Source organism: Nyctibius grandis, chromosome 3 (assembly GCF_013368605.1).
Source record: "Nyctibius grandis isolate bNycGra1 chromosome 3, bNycGra1.pri, whole genome shotgun sequence".
NCBI classification, from domain to species: Eukaryota; Metazoa; Chordata; class Aves; order Nyctibiiformes; family Nyctibiidae; genus Nyctibius; species Nyctibius grandis.
Window position 1 is genome coordinate 65,278,717 of NC_090660.1, and position 21,174 is coordinate 65,299,890.

The 21,174-nt window shown below is 43.0% G+C and overlaps 1 protein-coding gene and 1 long non-coding RNA gene across 4 annotated transcripts in view; one reads left to right on the forward strand and one right to left on the reverse strand.

Moving 5' to 3' along the window:
• MAPRE2 (microtubule associated protein RP/EB family member 2) overlaps positions 1-21,174 on the forward strand; it is an 83,687-nt gene that overhangs the window by 2,268 nt on the left and 60,245 nt on the right. The window contains exon 1 of one of the 3 annotated variants that reach the window (XM_068395963.1): positions 13,450-13,658. The exons of 1 other annotated variant lie outside the window; for it this stretch is intronic. In XM_068395963.1, the coding sequence (XP_068252064.1) occupies positions 13,540-13,658 (119 nt within the window). In that variant the 5' untranslated portion in view covers positions 13,450-13,539. Of the gene's footprint in view, positions 1-13,449; positions 13,659-18,337; positions 18,406-21,174 lie in introns of those variants that run through there. One more of the 3 variants, XM_068395964.1, reaches the window with a different exon arrangement.
• On the reverse strand, positions 15,798-16,534 carry LOC137661369 (uncharacterized). The gene is made up of 4 exons (XR_011047854.1): positions 16,483-16,534; positions 16,340-16,373; positions 16,159-16,246; positions 15,798-16,073 (listed from the first exon to the last, which is right to left on the reverse strand). It is a non-coding gene; the product is annotated as an uncharacterized lncRNA (long non-coding RNA).

The following is a 21,174-nucleotide window of genomic DNA, read 5'->3' on the forward strand; positions in this document are numbered from 1 at the left end:
ATGGACAACAACATGAAGAATGGATGTTGGAACATCCAAGGAATTTCACACCTTTTACACTGGGCTTTTGGCAGTTACAATTTGTTGCTTGATGTATTATCACTAAAACATTTACAATATACTCTAACATTAGAAAGCAATTCTGGGACCTGTTATATTTCAGTGATTTTGAGATAGAAGAGAGAGCAAATATATATAAAAAATATGTATACAAAGTATGCTTGTATGATGAACCACTGATTCATGAGGTGTTTAGGGAGGACCCGAACAAAAAGGCCCGTATGAGCTTTTCTGTTCCTTGCACAGAAACAAATATTCTCTGGTCATTCATGCAGAAGCTGCATAGAATTACTTAAACCAGGCAGGCTAGAAAAGCATTTCCTCTTACTTCTTTCTCCATACCTCCCAGCACCAGCACGGGTGCAGAATAAAATACTACTTCTAGCTAAGTGCACTTGGTTTCCCGCTCAGTTCCCCACTGCTTATTTCCCCAAACTGGTCCTCTTAACGTCTACCAAAGAAGACGTGACTTTCTTAAGGGCCATTTGTACCTTCAGACCTTCTTAAGAAGTACAAAATAGGTGAACTTCTGGGCTGAGCAGACTGCTTTGAAAGCATTTTCATTACAGGGAAATGGCATAAGGTCCCCCAAAATGTAGTGGAGGACATCTGTTTAGGAGTCAGTCCTGCATAGCACACAGTTGCTTTACAGCTGGGTTTGATCCAGCATGAGAAAACTGGAGATTTAAATCCTGAACCTAAGAGAGCAAAGTTAACCGAAGTGGAATGTTTGTTTATGGCTGCGCACTCACCAGCCCCATTCCCTGAACTTAGGAATTGAGTAGCTTGGATAACCTTTTATGGTGCTGTCTGAAAATATTCTGAACTTTGGGGTGATATTTGTTTTTTCAGTGCCCAACACCAAAAATTATCCCGCAGGAGCTCAGCAAAGCAGCTGACTCATCAGGATCGTAACTTTGCTTTTCAAAAAGATAACGTGTGGTTTGGTTCAGAGTTAATAATGAGATACTTTCCAACGCAGAAGCTGTCAACAGCACTGACATACATTCACAGTTACAAAAACACACAGCCTTGTGGTTGGAGGTTTTATTAAATAGAAACCTCATTTTCTACTGTAATGAGGAAAAGACACTGTTTTCATGCCACTAGTACCTTTTGTGCTAGAAATGTTACAGAAGCCTTTTTTTCATTTTATACACAATATGACTGTTCAGAGGTTACAAAACATTGCTACTTTGTGCCATGACTGTTGAAGCCATGACAATATAGAATAATATAAAAAAAAAAAGAATGATACCCTTATTTCTAGTCATCTTTTGTTGCCTTCTGCATTTTGCCTATCAAAGGTGCTTCATTTAAAAGATGGAGAATGTTTATTAAAGGAGGATTCAAGTAATGATTTGAGTTTTGCTCCAGCAGCAAAAACAAATTCCTTCTTTTTTTTTTTTTTTAAAGGACCTTAAAAATTATTAATCCTTGTCAGATATGTCAAGTGTTTGTAGTACATCCAGATGCTATAAAAATAACTGTGACATTTTTCAAAGCGGTTTCTAGATTTTATAAATATAATCTTGCAAATGTGTGCAGGACCTACCCTGATTCTGTGCAGTTATCCCAAGTCTGCTGTCAGGCTGGACCTGTTAGGAAAACCGAGGATCTTTTTCTAGTAACCTGTGTCTTGCTAGTCTGTTTGTAACACTGGCTGCAAGTGTGATCCCTTGCTGGTAACTTTAGTGTCCAGAAGGTGCTACCAGCAAAGTGGTAAGTAGCTCTAGACTTCATCTAGGGAAGGAAAGGCAAAGGGAGGAGAGGTGGAGAAAGGAAGGAAGATGGGGGAGTGTAAAAGGAAGATGGGAAGAGAAGGTTGGGCTGGCACAGTGGTGACCACACACAGTGGTGACCCTCTAGTGTGGCTGAGGAATATGACAACTGAGCTGCAACCAAAATGCTGTTGTGGATGTGGTGGGAGATGTGTGGAGCTCAGAGTGCCATGGCCGTGTTCCCATCTGTATTTTCTTCTCTATGAGGTACACGTGTCCCTGTTCTGTGGTGTGGTAGGCACTGCGTGGCTTACCTGGCCTCCTCTCCGATGCTGTTGCTAAAGTCTGTGCCTGCACTTCAGGCACTGGGATGCCGAGCAGTGATGCTCAGGGCCACCAGCAGCAGGGTAAAATCCAGGGGGTGGACAGGCTCCCAGAAACCCACCGTGCCTGCTAGGAGCCCAAGAGTAAAGAAAGGCTTAAAAAGATAATTCAAATATTGCACTTCTTTTTAAGGAGGTTTTTTTTGGTTGTTGCTGGCTTTTGTGGTTTTGGGGGTTTTTTTGGTTTATTTTTTTCTTAATCCAAGTATCAACATTTTCCAATATTTCTCTGCAATCACTGGGGCTGGAAACAGGTTTTCATTAGCTGAGACTCTTATATAATTAAGTCACTCCATGATCTACAGCTTCCAGAAAATCACCCTATATTCTGAGTCACAGTAAAGTGTGAGTTGCTGGCAGCGCACAGCACACTAGCAAGGTCAGGTGGAAGCAACACGCATTTAATTTTATAAGTTGTCCTTACAGTAAAAACGCTGCTTATAATAATGGCTTTTTAGAGACTTGTTTAACCTTAGGTAGAGTGTGGGAAGGCCACTGTTGTGTGCACTGCTGGTGCGTTACAATACAAGGTGGCAAAATTAGAGGTTTTCAGTGTCTTGGGACCTAGTAATTTGTTGTCCTTGAGACGTTTCCTGTTGTTAACGCAGGGCTTGCACTCAAGCCCAAAGCATCTGTATCGTCTTGTACATTTGTTCCTACCTAAGCCCGGAGTAGGCACAGAAACAGGCATGTGGTGGGAGGTGCTTAGACATGGGCGAAGTCGATGGCAGCTGGCTTGGGCCTTAAGAACCTCAGCTGGACATCTGCCACCAAAGTGTGGACAGCTGCAGCCCCCATTAAAAATCCTCTCTGAGTGATTAGATAGGCCAGGTACCTGCCATGGCTACCATTTAGTGTGGGGAGTGCCAGTTTTATTTCTCTCTGAATACACATTCCTCACAGAAGGAAGCTGGCAGTGCCCCCACATTAAGGTTTATGCGGTGGCTTCCATTAGAGCTTCCATCCTCTTATGCGAGGCCTGGATTTGGCTCACTGTGAACGACCTGAGCAGGCTGCATGGGGTAAACACCTTCTGAATAGCACTATAGGAAACACCTTTATGTTATACTGTATGTTTTAAAAAGAATGAATAGTCCTCGCCTTGTGTCTGAATAAAAGAACAATATTGACTGCACTGAAGTATTTTCAGACTTGCTCTGATTTCATACCTAGGATCTTTTTTGTCTAATATAAGAAGCTTCATGTAATCAGTCTTTCACAGCTTATGTTTGACAAGTGGGTCACTGTTTAATGGGAGGAAGTAAATCCAGCTGTTTATCTTTTCAGTAAGATCATGCACTTTCGGTATGCTCGTGTCTGCTCAGAATGGAGATATGCACATTTTTAATGGCATTCCCTCTATTTTAGAGTAGGGACATGAGCTTCATCTTACATTTCATCTGTTCTCTATATTTAAATAAAATAAAATAAAGTCACAGTAATAATTCAGCTGGTATCACATTTGATTCACAAATTTATGGCAGCAGTTATGGTACTATTAATTTAATTACTAGGTGTGATTTTAAAAAGTCATTAATATGACTTTATAAGAAAAATTTACTGTTGTACATTGCTTGCAATTTTTCTTATTTCTTTGTTTCTCCTCCCCAAGCCCCAGTATTTGTGTGTGTTGCTGTTAGCAGATATACCTTCCACTAAAGCAGGCCAGCAGTAGCTTTCTCCCAACTAGCTTTGCCTCTTTAACAACCAGGCAAGGACGTTTTTTTGGCTAATTTGAAATTTCAGGAAGTGCTTGGTAAGCTTTCTGTAGGGTGCTACTATGTAAAGAAAGCACTTGCAGCACTAGGTTAATAAAAGTCTCAAAGCATTCATAGAAACTTGGTCTAATATGTCAGCTTCCAAAAGTCCTCTTAGGGAATACCTGTCAGTGGGATAAGTTTCCTGACACAGTTTGCAGATCTTTTTTTTTTTTTTTTTTTAATTCAGAGTACTTCATTTGAAGGCTGGCTATTTTATTAATAAAGACTTTGGATAAACACCAAGATGATAATGAACATTGACTTGCCATTGGAAAAAGTCTGTTTTCTATCAATAAATGAGGAAACTAAAACTTCATGATTAGTCATGGTATTGTGTAAAGTAGCAATGAAATTGTACGTAGAAGAACAGTTTCTTGCTCTCGAATGCTCTGGCATTTGCAAATAGTAACTATTACTTGCAATCCTGTTACAGATCTAAATACTTAACAGCAAGTTAAAAAGCATGTGTGTAAGGAACTATCGGAAAGTAAAGAACAGAGTGCCTCAGATGCTTGCGTTTGGCCTGTAATGAGCACAGAATAACTAAGAGCAAGTCTATTTGAATGGTAAGACAAATTTCTGTTAAAAAATTGTGTATAATACATATTTGTTCTAGCACAAAGAGGAATAACTCCTTGATTTCTCTGAGGTACTGATCGCAAGCAAATCCTTGCAACCTAGTTTTTCGGAGGTGTTGAGGTGCCTCAGGTGTTTTGGCTCTTTAGCATTTTAATGGTGGCAATGTGTCACAGAGGTGTGCAGAATCCCGGGTGTTATGCAGCCCTCAAATACGGGTGTCACTTCTTGGGATGGCTGTGTGTGAATGTGTGTGCACCTTAGTAGGCAAGTACTGTAGCACATTCCTCTTAGCCTGGATGAAATGAGGTATAATTAGCTAATGACAGTATGTTAGCTGAACAATAGGTATGCTGGGGACTTTGAGGGAAGGAAACGAAACTGACCCAGGTTCTCTGCAGGTGGTTGATGAAGGAAAGTGGAAATTGCCCAAGTGCTACAAAGATTATGCCTGACAAAGGAAGAGTGGGAAAGAATGGGGAAAAAAGAACAATGGGGAAACCTCAGGTGTGGAAGAAATCCTGAGATAAAAGGGAGGAGCTTGCCCAGTCATAGCAATGGAGAAGAGGGATAGGATTTGTGTCACTGCAGAGCTGGAAGCACTACATAGATCAGGAAGCAAACCATGGAGGAAAGGATGGGGACCCACCATAGTGGTGCTGAGGGTGAAGCAGAGGAAGCTGGCAGAGACTTGTGACAGTAAGTGTTTTGAGGAAGTTGGTCATAACAGCGGGGCCTGTTTCTGTACTGGTAAAACACAGAAAGCTGACAGAAATTAGTTTTTGTAAAATGCTATGAATGTCCCAGGTAAAAAGCAGTTACCAAGAGAAGGGGCAGGCAGCATACAAACAAAAAAGCACACCACTTTCTGTGTAACTTCTTGGCATTCACTAATTTGATGGGCATGTGACACACAGTTGCTTTGTAAGAGAATGATTTGTAGTATGTGGTAAGGACATGAGGAAACTATTTGTAGAGTATTTGTAGCAAGGCACCGGATTCTTGGGCCAGGGTTTGCAATCTTGGAAACACTCGCTCGCTACTGAATGACTTGGCAGTGTGATTTTGATCCCAGTCAGGCATGAATACGCTCTGTATTTCTTTCACATTAGCTAGAGTATGTAATAATGTTTATGTTGGCTTTTTGCTGGGTGTGGGAGGACAGACATTTAATTAACAGTTTCCTGGGACAAAGTAACCCCTTCAAATCTTTGTTTGTAATGATCCAGCCCTTTCTGTCAGCTGGTTGAAGCATTTTTGATTCCGTAATAGGTACCTAAAAAGTCAATTGACCATATTCTGGAACCATTACTTTCTTGTGCCAGCCTTCTCCCTCTTTAGCAGTGGAGAGTGTCTTGGATGGTTTGGTAAATGTTGACAAATGTAATGTTCCTTGTGATGGGTTATAAACCCTGTGCAAGCTTGAAGTGTTCAAGGTCTATAATGGTGATATTGGACAAGGTGCGACACTGAATGCTGAACAGATCTTAGCCAATAATCGTTCCAAAGTATTTAGACTTCTTCTTATTGTATATGTAGGTATTGGGCAGTCATGTGGGGCATTAAATTACTCGGATAACATGTGCAAATCAAATGGCTATCAGCTTCACAACTCTTCTTGTAAAATACTAACAGAGAATCATTGATCCCAAGAGCAGTTTTTAACTATTCTTGAGTTCTTAATACGTAATACCAATGCCAAGTCAAGTTTTCAGCAGAGTAATGTAACAAGTAGCGTTGAAAGTTGTCGGCTGCCAATAAGGTATCACTTCAGTGTGAGATACAACCATATCAGACCTTCATGTTGGAAACCTTGTCAAATGGTGTCGCAAAGCTTCTCATTTGTCCTCCCCATGCCCCAATGTTGCTTTAATGAAATATATCATTAGACTAAAATGCCTTCAAAGTATCTTACTGATGTTTTCAGCATAGAATGTAAGAAGAAACAGGAGAGGTAGATTGTCCACTCCTGCATGTTTTTTCACATGTCTGCATTTTTCCAGATGCCTCTGTTTAGCGCCAAGAAAGCCAAAGTTTCCTCAACAGCTGAAAATATATAAAGAATTGCGAGATTTTTCTTTTACCCTCTCATGTTTCCAAACCCTTCCAGGTTCTTACCATTTATAACTTGTTTCATTGATTTTGTTTACGATATGTATGTCTGAAGTTCTGATTTTTTTCCAATGGTAACAGTCATAAGCTGTACTGTATGGAAACTTGAAAACCCCAAATCCCTCTCTTCTAGAACACAAATCTCACTTTCATTTAATTAAGGTTTTGTCATTCTCTGAAAAAGTCTAGGAATCCAGTCTAACTGAACATTTTGAATGTTTTTGGTTTGGCCCTTCACAGTCTTTACATCTGAACTCTGACAGAACAAGCCTAGAAAAGTAGTTAACACCTCCATGTAAATGGAAGTGTCAAGGGTAAATCTAGAACAGCTCCAGCCAAATAATTCCATGTAAATGCATGTGAATGGCCCGTGAGTCAGCCTCCTGCCTCAATTCCTTTCAGTCAGTATTAAAGGCAGAGTGAGACAGAGGAGTTGTTACTTCAAGCATTTATTGATCACAGCCTCTGTTTACAGGCTTTCAGATGAAAGCATCTCCCCAAGGTGTGCCTGAAACTCTGCTATAGCCCAGTGGGTATCACTGACCACAAATGTCACAGACACTAAAGAATTCAAAATTTTGGTTTGGTCTGGAGTTAATGGAAGTAAAGATTTCTTCTTTGGAACCATCCTTCACTGAGGAGCTTCTTGTTATGTAGGAAGTGTTGGATAAAAATGTTGTGGATATTCGGTGTGAACTTCTTACGTTTTAAGTACAGAATCCTTTGATGTATACTGGAGAGTGCTTCTTTCTAAATAGGAATTTCTATTTTTCTTTAAAACAGCTGGATTTAGCTAAACCCTGAAAGGGTTGGATTTAATACATGTTCACTAAACCTATTTATTAATTTTAATCTAACCATTAATATTAAAAGTATATAACTTGTCTTAAAATACCTCTTCTATTCAAGGGTTCCTGAAATCCTGTTTCTATGAACAAAAAAAATCCTGTTTTTGTAGACAGTATGTGAATCTCCAAATGATCCTCTGATTTCTATTTGATTTATACAGGAACTATAAAAGGTAGCTGCTGCCTTTTTAAAGAAAGATACCCACAGGCTGCGGCTCTTCAAGACCTCTCTCTTTAGTGAGGAATTCATACGCTAATGGTCAGATTGGATTTGCAGATTATTAGGCTAAATTTTCAAGAATACTTAGCTGACCGAAGACCCCAAGTTTTATTTTACTCTTCATCACAGGCACAGAACACTTCTTAAAATATTAAATGTGACCTCTGAAATATAAATATATCCATATATTTAAAAATAGACTTGAATTACCTCATAGGGATGTGGTCCATGCACATTATGTAATTGGGACAGCCCTCTCTTTCTTTCTTTCTTTCTTTCTGTCTCTCTCCTGGGAAGGCAAATAATCAAGACTTTGCTTAAAGTGGCAACACTATAATCCCCAAGGGTGTGAAGCTCATTCTTTATCTACAGGATGTCTGGAGTGATAAGAAGCTGTTTTAATAAAACTCATGCAGTGTTTCTTTGTCCTGACAAAATTATCATTTGCTGTTTGGCATGGTGAGTTTAAATGCAACACGCCCTGAAATTTAAGGCATACAATGAAGTAACGGGATGGAGGTGGGAGAATTTATTCAGTGCTGTGTAAACAAAGAAAATGTAAAAAGTTATAGTTTTGAATTTTCACTTGAAGTGATTTTATGCCACAGTGGGAGCTTTCCTTTGGGCTGATATGTGCAGTTGACAGTATGTCAGTGAAACGGGAAATGTGAGTTCATCTGCATAACCCAGGTCAGCTTGAAACTTATCATACACCACATCATATCTGATATATGTTCACTGTGTTAGTAACACTGCTGTTACTAATTTCTTTATGGATGTTTCTGTGTAATGTGTTATTGTTGCAGGTTAGAACTGTGCACTAATTTAGGCTGGCACAAGCCAGTGCACTCTAACAGACATGCAGTTGCAGATACCTCATTTGTACTTCCCGTAGATAACATGCAAATCTGGATCTCCTAAGTCTTCTGTTCTTAATTTACTAAATTAAACTTTTATTCATGGTGTATGCTATCAGAAACTAGGCTGATTCTGATGCCGCCTAATTAAGTATGCTCATGGTTATATCCATCTTACTGAATCTGTTCATGCTAGGAATAAAGTATATCTATGTACCTTAATGAATTGGGGCTTCCTTGAACAAGCAAGATGTGCCCAAGACTTAACAGAGTAACTTTTTTTAGTTCTCTAGTTTCTTCCTGATTTACTTTATTCACTTAATTTCAAATCTAGACACTGTTAGCCAGCTCCCTTGGGGAGGGCCTGTTTCTGCACAGGTTTCTGATAAACACACACACTTGAGTGCTGGAAATAACTTTGATTTTTGCTCTACAGTGTGTAAACCTGTTGCTTTGCAGAATTCTGTTAATCTTCATCCTGATAAAGGAAGCTATGAGAACAGTTAAATTAGAAAAGCAGACTACAGTGATCAGGACTGCTGCTTTACAAAAGCTGTTGTGACCTTCTAACTGTTTGTTTGCCTGAAATCCGTTTTTCTCATTCTCTTCCCCTGTGGAAAAACTGCACTTGTGACAGGAGCGTTCATGAAACTCCTCTGAAAAGTGAAGTACTCATGGGCCAAAATATTTATATTTGCATGGTGTTTGCTATACTCTGAAGTTGTAGCTGAGGTGTATTCTGAGAGCAGTGCAAGGAATATCACACTGATTCCCTTATGAACTTGAACATGAACAGAGATGAGGGAGGCTTGTTGGCCACTCTAGAGTTAAATGTGTTTTTCTTGATCTCACCTCCTATCTGCCCTCTATCCCCATCCCCACCCCCACCCCAAGTTATCCAAGCAGTGGGAAATGTCTGCAATCATTAATTGTATTCATACTTTGGCTGTGTCACATACAAAGCTCCTTAAAACTGTGGTTTTTTTTAATCTTCTGACAAATATATCAGCAGAAGACTCTAGTATGGCCATCACCTCTGTTTTCAGAGGCTGTGCATTGGTCACTTCTTATCAGCATTAAAATACTCATAATTTATTTCCACATTAGCTGGCTAGTATAAAATTCTGTCTCGAGCGTGCCTGAGTTTTTCTAACACCACATTTTGGGCTTTTAGGGGATTTCACTCTCAGGCGTTATAAATTATGCTGCATGGCCTTTTTACTGCAGTGAGTCCTAGAGCAAGTAAGGAGAGAGGAACTGAAAATGAAAGCTCTGAGGAGGAAGGAACAACCAGATTTTGGAGAATGATATTTAGGCCTGTTGCAGTGCTCACTCTGCCCAGTTCAACACAACAGAAATTAAAGTACTGGAATGCAGGTGCTGAGGCAGGGTGGTGCTTTTTTCATCTTCAGCACAGCTGGGACTTGTCATATTCTCTGAGCAAAGTGTGGGATAATGTAGCCAAAGTCCGGTGGGAAATGGGGAACAGCAGCTAATGTGGCACAGGAGCAGGTTGCCCTGAGAGGATGCGACATCTCCATCCTTGAAGATTTTCAAGATTTGGCTAGACTATGATCATGTCACCAAACATGACCTGATCTCATGTTGGTGGTGATCCTGCTATGGGTGGGGGATTGGACTGGACTATCTCCACAGGTCCCTTCCAGCCATTGCTTCTGTGGTTCTCAGTACTTGAAGATTTATTATATCAGGTTTTGTAATTCCACCCTTCAGCATTAATTGCTTTCCTGGCTCTCTGCTTTGCTTAGTCTGCATATCACTTGTGAATACTAGATTTTGGTACTTTCAACATACCATAGGTGGGTTTTTTTAATCAACACCATGCTGACCTTTTACTCTTCAGTCTGCTTTTCTATTTGTATGCCTACTGTGTGTAAAATCTATAAAGGCACCACAGCTGCACAGGCACCTAATAAAAGCAACAGGTTCCTCTTTCTTGTTCTGTGTCACCGGATCCACGTCCGAGACCTCTTTGGTCAGAATGATGAAAGCAGGAAGAAGACACTGGTGGCTTCCTGCACGTAAAGATAAGAGTTGTGTTTGTGGGCCACGCAGTGCTTGGAAACAGAGATGTAAGTGGAGGGAGTGCCACACATATGGAATCCATATTGCGCCCTGTACCCCCCAGGCTGTGCTAGATGAACCGAAGAAGCCTGTGCTTTCTGAAAACCAGCACCAAGCTGCTTTTGCTGGGGCCTGGCTCAGCCTCTATAAAGGTAAGGTACTGCGTTGAGGTAGCATGTGTTTTCTGACCTTGAACCCTAATGCTAAGGCAAGAAGAGGTCTGAATCGAGGCTGCTGTGCTGTCCTCACCTGCACTGCTCTCCTGTAGCTTTGCCAGTACATGTTTTAAACAGTTTTGGAGACTTCAATAAAGAAGCTTCTGTTCTTTGCAACTGGTGAAGAAATAAAAATATTTTTACAAGTTAGGGTAGCAGAGTGTTTTACTGCTCGCTGCCTAGCAGAGCAGGTATGGTTATGTCTGGCAGCTAAAGACCTGCCATAGATTATTTTTATATTCTGTCATCATGTAGCATTTCTGGCTTCTCCATGCTATTGAGTGTTACTAAGACACTTACTGGCCTTTTTAGCAGAACGTATTTTGTTGCTTGTTTTGAAAAAGACTCAAAGGCAACTTTCTGCAGTGGGTTTACTGTTGCCAGATGAATGGAACATTTTTCAATAAAGTATGTCAACTGAAAATGCCCATAGGGTGATTACTGAAAGTGAAATTTGAATATATTTGAAAACCTGGCAGAAAGAATAAACAAAACCTCCTGTCTTGGTGTTCAGAGGACCGTGGAAAATTGGCAGACTAATCTGAGTTTTGTTAGAGATAGCTCTGTGTCTGTGTTAATATATACATCTGATTTAAATCCATGTAGTTTCTCAGTGGTTCAAGTGCTGTGCAGTTGGTGTTGTTATTGATTGTATTCACCTTACAAGCTCTCTGTGAATCCAGAGTCTATATCATGAGCATAATAACTAAACTAAGGTTTCAGCAAAGTGTCATTTCAGTCTGAAAGGTTAAATAAAGATTACTTAAAATTTTGTAAAATCACTTTCTTTGTGCAGACAAAATCTGAGGTATAAACCTGATCAAACTCATACTTCAGAGCTTTTGTGTTTTATTAAAATATCAGCATGTGCCTCTGAGAACATATTAGAGATACTCACATTGCTACCATTTGAACTGCCACCTTAAAATGCATTTTAAAAGAGAGTTGGTTTTGGGGGTGCTGCTTTTTTTTTTTTTTTTAAAGATGTTGGTAGATCTGCCCAAATATTTTTTGCTCTTTTGTATCTAACAGCCTTGAGGTCATACAGAGCTGTTTAGAGACTGTGCCCATAGGCACTCTTGCTGGTTTCTGTTTAGAGAAAACAATTTGTAAATGGTTGGATAGTTTGTTTTTCTAATGTGGTAAACGTGTGACTTTTGATTCACTGTTGGGACATGAGGGTAGGTTTTACAGCAGTGAAGTTCAGATCTGCTTCTGCGGATGACCAGCATTGCTCCATGGTTAAAGTCAAACTTTGAAGGACATTGCTATTTAGGCGAGGGAAGATATGCAGAAATCATAGATATATGCAGAGGGAAATGGACAAGGGGAGTAAGAAACCCTTTTAAATGAAGGGGAGGAAGATATGAGAGGTCTTGTGAACGGTGATGCTAACAGAGCTAGCAGTGCCAGCAGTTCAGTGCTACAGCCTTGGCAGGCTTTTTCCCTTCTTGATTCTGACCCAAGCAAGACTTTAAAGGACGTGCCATCAAATGGTTTCTCTGCATAAGCCTGAGAGCAGGAGGAAGCTGGAAGTGTGCAATGCAGCTTGACAGGTGTTTTACCATGCTCTTCAGTGCAGCTGTAAGCAGGGACATTGAGCTTGGTAGCTTGGACATCCTGGTGCTTGGGGGTGGGAGGGGAGGGTGTGTGGAAACCCAGGTGGTGTAGCAGACACAGGAACAGGGTAAAAATAACATCAATGAACTTAGACCTTCTTATGCTCTTTTTTTTATGATTAGTAGTCCCTTATTTCTGACATCCTTGTGTTCTCGTACCTTTTATTATTTATGCACACTTTTGTTAATAAAGCATCTACCGCATTAAACACAAAACCCCTTCTTGTGAGCTGCGGCCAGGGCCAGTGGAGCTGGCAGACAAGGGCAAGCTTTGTGCAGTGGAGATGGCCGTGACCCCGGGCACACCAAAACCGAGGGAAGATGTTCAGGGGAGCTGGGCGTTGGTGTTCCCCTCTTTGAATTACGCTGCTGCCGTCCGGGCATCGTAACAGAGCAGCGTGTTGTGGGGGCTTGTTTCGTGCTAATTGCGAAAGCTTGAGCCCGAAATAGCTCCCTCGTGTCAGGAACGGGCGGGCGATGTTGAGGTATCGGGGAACGGAGGGCGATGGCGAGGTATCGGGCTTTGAGGTCTCGGTTTGTTCTCATAAAACCAGGGCGAAGACGTAGCTGCCGTTGTCACAGGGAGGGGTGGGCAGAGGAGCGGCGTGGTTCCCCTCCCCGTTCCCGGAGAGGGGCAGGACGTGTTTCTGTGCCGCCCACCGGTGCAGGGGCACGGCGGTGCCGCCTGTGCGGCGGGGGAACGGTGTGGCCGCCGCGAGGGGTGTGCGTGGGGCTGCCCCGAGCGCTTTGCCTACCCGCACCGAGAAGGGCCGCCCGACACCTCGGGCCGTCGCCGCCGATCACACGGGGCGAGCGGCTCTTTGTGTGGGGGCGCGGGCCCGGCGCGGCCCGCCCCGTTCCCCCCCCCACCGCCATCCCGGTCTCAGCGGGGCGGCCGCGGCGCGGAGGGAGGCGAGGCGCGGAGTCGGCCGGTTGCCATGGCGAGGGGCGGTCACGTGGGGTGGCGGCGGCGGGGCTGACGTGCGCGGCGAGGCGGGGCGGCGCGGGCGGGCGGCGAGAGTCGGCTGCCGCCACCTTCCGCACACCAGCAGCGCGGGGCTCTGCGGAGCGGCGGGAGCGCCAATGCCCGGACCGACCCAAGCCCTCTCCCCAAATGGCGAGAACAATAACGACATCATCCAGGATAACGGGACCATCATCCCCTTCAGGAAGCACACGGTGCGGGGGGAGCGCTCCTACAGGTACTGCGGCGGATAGCGGGGCGGCGGCGGCGGCCGGGGGGGCTGCAGCGCGGGGGGCGGTTGCACAAGGCGGGCGGGCTGCAGCCCCGCCGGCGCGGGCGGACAGGGGCTGCGGCGGCGCTGGCATTGTCCGGCTGGAGAGCGTTTGGTGGATAGGCGGGATGGCCGCGGGGGCTCGCCGCTCCCGGGCGGAAGAAAGGCGGTTAAAAATAATAAAATTTTAAAAAAAGGAAAAAACAAAAAATAAAATGAAGGAAAGAACGCCCCCCGCGCAGGCGGCCAGCTCCCCCTGCAAAGAGCCGCAGCACCTCGCTGCGGATCTCGGAGACGGCGCCGTGCGGGAGGCAGCGGCCGGGGGTGGCGGGGTGCGGGCAGCCCCTGCCCGGCCTGCAGCCGGGATACCGCACCGGGCATCGGGCACTGCCCTGCGGGGCGCCCCCTCCCCCAGCACACCGGTCCGGGGGTGACAGGGATCCCCCGCTCATCGCGGCGGGGGTGACAGCCCCCCCGGTTCTTGGGGGCGGGGGGCGTCTGCATCCGCCACCCCCGCCCGCCGCGGCGGTCGGAGCCAGCCCCATCTTGTATTTATTTATCGCTTTTCATTTGTCCGGGGGGGATACGTCCTTTGTCGCAGTTGTAGGCAGTTTTGATGAATCGCTTGGCATGCGCTGCTGGCAGCGCTTCTGCAGTAACATCTCTCTGACAATATGTTCCGGCAGATAAGCTCATTAAAATTGTTTGCATTGTTTGATAAGGGTCGCGGCGCAGCCCGGAACGCAACTGGTTTGATGTGCTCTTTGCTGCCGACTCGGAGGGTGATAATACGGCCAGTAGCTCCCCTTTATGTTAATATACTGTTATTTTAAATACCGCCTGGATGACAGCAAGCAGTGCCTCTGCAGAGAACACGCCCCTTAAAGCTGGGTTTCAAACAGCAGGAAATGATGCTGCTTTCAAATATCTGCCTGAAGTGGCGAGTTGTACGCTCGATTAGAGGAAAACAAATGTGGATGATTTGGCTTGTTTGTCTGAAGAAAATCGCAACATTTTTTTCTTCTGCTGGGGAATAACAGACCTGCTACCGGTGTAGCTGACCATTAATAACCTTAACAGCGAATCTCATTGTTGATCGCACGCTGACGGGTGTGATCGTGACATGCGTCGGAGATCCAAGCGTGTGGTTGGTTTGAATACCCCAGCATTTAGTCTGTCCCTCTCTCTGAATCTATTGATACCTTGTGTAATGAAGCCCCCATGCACACATTTAGCACAAAGTAACAAAATTGCTTTTGTGAAGACCTTTTTCTACTTGCAGAAAGATTGGAGCTCTCACTTCCTACATCTGAATTTCAGCTGAGCAGTACAAGACCTTGGTTTAGAGGAAAGTGGTATTTCCATCATGCACCTAAGCAGAAATATGGAATAGATTTGAAATGAATTATCACGCATCTATCTTTAGTTATTCTGACGTGTCATAGGTGCTTCTGATTGCTATCTTGCTGCTTGCCTTCAGAAGGGTTCTTCGGAAAACCTCTGTTGAGTGGGGTTCTCCATTATCCTTTTGCGATATGTTTGTAGGTATGCAATTTTCTGCAGCCATCAACAAGTCAGTGTTCTTGTCCTTCTGCCTGTCATATCATACATTGAACTATGCCTAGAAAAGACATTTTGTGAGGCTGCTGTATTAAGCACGTGATGACAGAAATAATTACATCATTTGCCCAGTTTTCCAGAAACTGTGAAGTTACTCTGCATCTGAATAGCCTTTCATCCAGAGCAGTACTCCTTAGTCTTGTAGAGCTTTGTATCCATTTGTATCCACATCTAGAGCAATATAAAGCAGTGCAGAACTACTAATGCCAATGTTGAGTGTTATTTTGTAAATAAATAATCCAATTAAATTTTTGTCAGAAATAAACCTTTAACGCACAAATAAAAATTTCCATCAGGGAATTCTATTTAGTTTCTCTTTTCCTTGTGGAAACCTACCCTGATCTACAGAGTCATGGCACCCAAATCTGTTGATTCCCCCTTTCTCCAATGGGGAGAATGATTTGTTTTAATCTGTAGCTCTAAGCACTTTGTGAAGTAAATGTCAACCATAACAGAAAGAAACCTTAAAGAAAATGTGAAAACTGGTGAAACTTCTCCTTGATACTTTAATATAATGTGCTTTTAACTTCCATAAAAATATTTAATAGCTCGGCTAGTTTGGTGCTGGCTAAGTTTGAGTTGAAGCAGAAGATGGCTAGATATAACAGGTTAATACCATCAGCATTGTGCCTACTGCCACGCTGGACTGTTGGTGCTATGCTGGCTTTGGAGCAGGCTTACGGAGCAGCCTGTACAACTTCACCATATGACCCATCAAGTTGCTGTGCCTCTGATTGTCGGGCTGGTCTGTTCCATCTGCATCTAGAAATATGGAATAAATATGTCATTAAACACAGCCTGAGGCATGACATCAGATCAGCAGTTGTACAAATCTAGAAGTACATACTTTGCTTGCAGTTCTGCATACTGTAGCTTTCCTCTTAAGTTAAACTGTGCCTACCAGACGTTCAGTATTTGCCTTTCGCTTCTCTCTCCTGTAATATCAGAAATGTTTTCTCATTTTTACTTTTAACATACCGTGTTTCATAAAAATTAGTGCTTGTTGATCAGAATAAATTTGTGTTTACCAGTTTAGATATTCTCATTTAGATGTTGTCAGACCTAAAAAAAAAAAAAAAAAAAAAAAGCTTTACTGTTTCAAATACCAGCTCCTACCAAAGATCTGATATCCAACTCCCAAAGCAGATTTAAAAAGAGGTGAAGTTTATACCATTTTGCAGACTAGGAAGCTGATGTGAAAGGGTTATCCACCAAGTTGAGGACACAGCAGGGAATTTAACCTATACCACGAGTCCCAACCACGTGCTCTGTATGCAAAGCCACAAATAGTTTTCCTAAGTCTTCCAAAGGACATATTATATTTTGCAGACTGGAACATACAGGCCTGAGGTGTTAAGTTTCTCATCCAGCCTCACTTAGCTGGTAAATGGAAACCAGGCACTTTGGCATAAAATTTAGTCACAGGGAGATGTTACCTCTCAGAGTAAATAACTGTAATCAATCTGTATTTCTCTAGTGAAATGCCGTTTCAGGCACCCCAAATCAGGAGACTGACTTTAAAATTTGGTTGGAACTGAAGTGTCATTTTGTTGGCCCAAAATAGATTTGGGCTCATTTCTGAGAATGGCATTACATTTAATTATAGTTTTACTTGTATGTTCAAAGAAGACTGAAAAAATTCAGTAAGGAAACCAAATCAACAGCTGTGTAGAGAATTTTTTTTAAGCAGGGCATGTCTGCAGTGCTTCTTTGCCAGACTCTAGGCATCTTGTGTGGTTGATCAGCTCATCGTGTTTTTAAAAGCTAGTTGTACAAAGGGTTTGAATATTTCCAGGCTTGAGTGGCATACCTAGCCTAAACTGCTCCGGTCTCAAAGGGACAAATTGCTGTACCCTCCTTTGCAGGATACCACGCCTAACTTTTGGTTTATCTATGTGCTGCTAGAAAAATGGTTTTCTGGTCCTTTGTACATTGGCTATATTTAGTATTATACCCAGAACTTTCATGAAGGGGGAGGGGAAGAGGGCTAATTTCCTGATTATTTTTCTTCAAATCACTAAGCTAAAAGAAACAAAACCAAAAAACCTCTTTCCTATCTATGAGTATGTACCTTTCTAATGGTATCTGCTTTAAATATTTGGCTTGCCTAAGTGTCACCTTCCTTTTAAAAATCATTAAGCCGCCAATGTGCAGCAGTGCAGTGCATGATAATGAAAGCTGGACGGAAGTGGTGATTTCCTTACCCGCTGCTGAAATAAACCGTGGGGTGTTACAGAGCGTATCTGGCCGTTTTAGTTTACTGCAGTGGGAGCTGGTAACTTTCACGCTGAAAGTTGAAATTTACATTATAGCAAAATCTGGTTTGGTCTTTGCCTTCCCAGCTCCCCATGAATGGCTGGAGGCAGGCTGGCCCGCGGGACAGAGAGCATCCTTCCCTCTGCAGGACCCGTCCCTGCCACTGTCTCCGGCGACTCAGTGCCTTCCACACGCGTGCAGTGTTACTCAGGGTACAAAGGGAGACTTACTGCTTCGCCTTACTTGGGCAGAAGGCATTTCTTGCTCTAAAATTAGGTTCCATTGAATATGGTAAGCAGGTAATTCCACTGAAGTAAAAAAGATCATTTGTGTTGTTAAAATTAATAGATTAAGGCCCCAACTTTTCTTGCTGAGAACTGGGAAGAAGATACAGAGTGAAAGCAGTGAGTTGTCTTCTCACTTAGTGCAGAGGGGCATGACTGTCTTCATCCTCTGAAAGTGTAAATGCTAGTCAAAGGAAATGCTACTAAATATATTAGTAACTGAAACATTATTTCCAGGGGCATTTGCTCTCGGCCTCACTGCTCCTGTTGCAGATTACGAGAATTTTGTCCTAGATTTCACTGGAAGCAGGAGAAAGGCAATAATAAATGTTTGTTTTAAAAAAACCCACTGTAAATCACACCCCATAAATTTGGCTTGAGCTTTTCTAAAAGTGGTAGTTGTGATGACCCCCTTATCTGTCAAGCATCTGGATTGCAACAAGATAGTTACTAGCTATCCAAGAGAAGACCATGCTGATGACTTACAGCCAGCAGCTACTAGCCAGCGTAAGAGGTACCATGCAGAAGTCTTTCCTTGGTTCCTGTGAGCTTAGGTACGCTCTATTTTCTCTTTTTTCTCTTTCATAAACCTGTCTTCTTGCTGCTGCTGCTCTTCTTTAATCTTGTTTTCTGATTAGGGAGTATCTGCCTAGGAGAGCTGTTTTGGTGAGTATCTTCTGCTGGGTAGGTCCAGCTCTCAAAAAGTACAGGGTGAAACTGTTTGAAGATAACTGGGAATCACCAGTGAGTGCATGTAAATGTCTCGGAGGGTTACAAGGATGACTCTGCTCAATTCTGCATCCATAGTTTGAAGCTGAGATAGTCCATGCCTGCATTATTGGGCTACCTCTCTTGATCTGGATTTAGAACTTCCTTGAAGGAAATATCTTCACAATGTTGTGGGAATTGAGGGTATTTGTTAAAATCAGGGGCTGAGAGAGAGATAGCTTTGGGGGGGGGGGGGGGGCAGGGAGGGAGAAAACAACACTCCACAGACAACCCAGTTTGTGTAAGGAAATGAAAGTAACTTTCAGACAGCACCATCTTCTCAGCTTGCACCCAAGCTCTCTCACCAAAAAGAGAGTACACCTAACTTGCACCCAGCCTCCGTGAGTTTCAGCAACATCCTGTAAGTAGGAGGCTGCGCTCTGTTTTTTTGTTGCATGGTGTGGGTTTTTTTAAACTACCTTGTTGGGATGCATAGCAACAGCACTGTGTTTCTGGCATACTAACAAAAAAAAGACCGAGTTTAGGATATGTGAGAACTGAACCTGATGCTGTCACTTTTAGAAACAGACATTTTGGCTTCTGCCTAGTTTCTTCAATCTAGCCTCCCTGGGAAACAGGCACTGAAAAATATGCTGCATTGTGGAAGAAAGGTGATTTGGAGGTGGGGCTGTGGACCAAGAGAGCCTGATTAAAGCTATTTCTTTGAGTTTTTCCTTTGCTGCACGAACAGCTAGTTTGAGGGAGATGCAGCTACCTCATGACAGGCAGGCTGAACCTGAAACCAGGAATGTTTTCTAGGTGACATACCTGGTCTAATCTTTTGAGATAAAACTTGTTTTGGGAGGCAGTAAGAAAAACTAAGTGTAGTAGGTCTACATTTCAAGCTTTGGCATTTGAACGAGTGACTTTTTAAAAATATCTTCAGAGGTTTTGGCTTTGGGGCTTGTGGGGGGAGGCTAGTTTAATTTGACAGTCTTCTCTCCTTCCTCATGCCCAAAGCTAATTATAGCAGAGGCTTGGTAAGGAAGGAGATAAATCATGTGCCAGCTCTTCATTTTGGAGATGCAACTTTCAGCCTTTGTTTGATAATTGAAAACGAGTGGTCTCACCACATCTGTTCTCAATAACTCAAACCACGGAGTGGGATGGCACGAGGGCTGTAGTGCGGCGTAAGCGTGGTGGTGGTGGTGGCGGCAGCGGCAGCGAGACTCACGCTGCACTGGAACGGTGTTCGGATACTCGCGCCCTCCTCCCTCCGTGAATCCTGACCTCCAGCTAGCGGCACTGATCGCTCGCTTCCAGTGTCGGTGCTAGGGAACATAAATGGAAAACATCCGTGTTTCTTTTCTGGATGGTGTTAGCTGAGCACTGCGTGGCTATTTGGGTCTTGCTCGGATCTCTGCTGCCTGACTCACCGATAAAGCATCTTCTTCGTATAGTTTCATTAAAATTAGGTGGGCGGGGAAGGGGAGTATCAGCTGCAAAAGTTTACTGAACATGCATTTAGCTGTTGGGGTTTTAAAAGTGGTGGCTTTTTTATTTTTAACGCAATTCTGTTGTCTTCATGCATATTTAATTCAAAACGTAAATCTTGCCTGTAATATTTTGACAGAAGTTCATCTAGTTTTCTGGTGAGAAACCAAGTTATTAAATATTTGACAGAGAAGGCTCTGTATACTGAAAGCACACCCATTAAATGGCTCAGGTGAACCACTTTGAAATTATTTCTTGTTTCCCATAGAGCTCCATGCTTAGTGAAGGGTGTTTTTGTGTTAAATCTGGTTTTTTGCTATACTATCCAAACAGGAAATGTAAACATTAATCAGTGAGTCAGGACTTAAGGATGTAGCTTCCGTAGGAAATTCTACAACTGTGCCAAATCGTTCTGCCTGGAGAGGAATATGCCATGCAGGTCGTGGTCTTGATCCTCTGGCCTTGCGTACGGCTGCCTTGCATCGCTTCCGTGTGTCAGTTGTGGGAGGGAAGGTGTTTGAAATGTGGATGAGGTGATGGAAGATGGAGCCTGTGAATCTGTGTCCTGCACGAGTGGAGGGGCGAGGACAGAAACATTGGTGTGAGTTCATGTGAATTTAAACAGAAACTTAGAGTGGTCTGGAACAATATTTATACAAGCTATGCCAACTGAAAAATTCTCGGTTTGGAGTTTGTTTGGGATTTCTTCTGTGTAAAATGGGCCCTTCTCCAGTGTGGCAGTTGACAGAGTAAAGGAATAGCTTATTTTGCTCTAATGGTATAGTGTAAAGCAGTGCTGTATATTCCTGTTTTTCCATATGGTTGTGTGTATTGTTTCAGAGCTTTAATTTTCTGTATTATGTTTCTTGGCAATTTGGAGCCCTGACAGCCAGTTTGTGAGATCCATGAACTTCAGTCCTATCTTTTAGGAGTAACTCAAGTGAATATCTCCCCTACAGCAGGGTTCCTTAGTACCGTACAAATGTCCTACTCAAGCAGCTGTAATTATTCAGAGATGCACATGAATGCAAATTCTTGCCTGTCACTATGGAATGCAGTGTTGACGCTCAGAATGGCTTGCTGGCAATACGTATTAAACAATTTTGGGGCAATGAAAATTC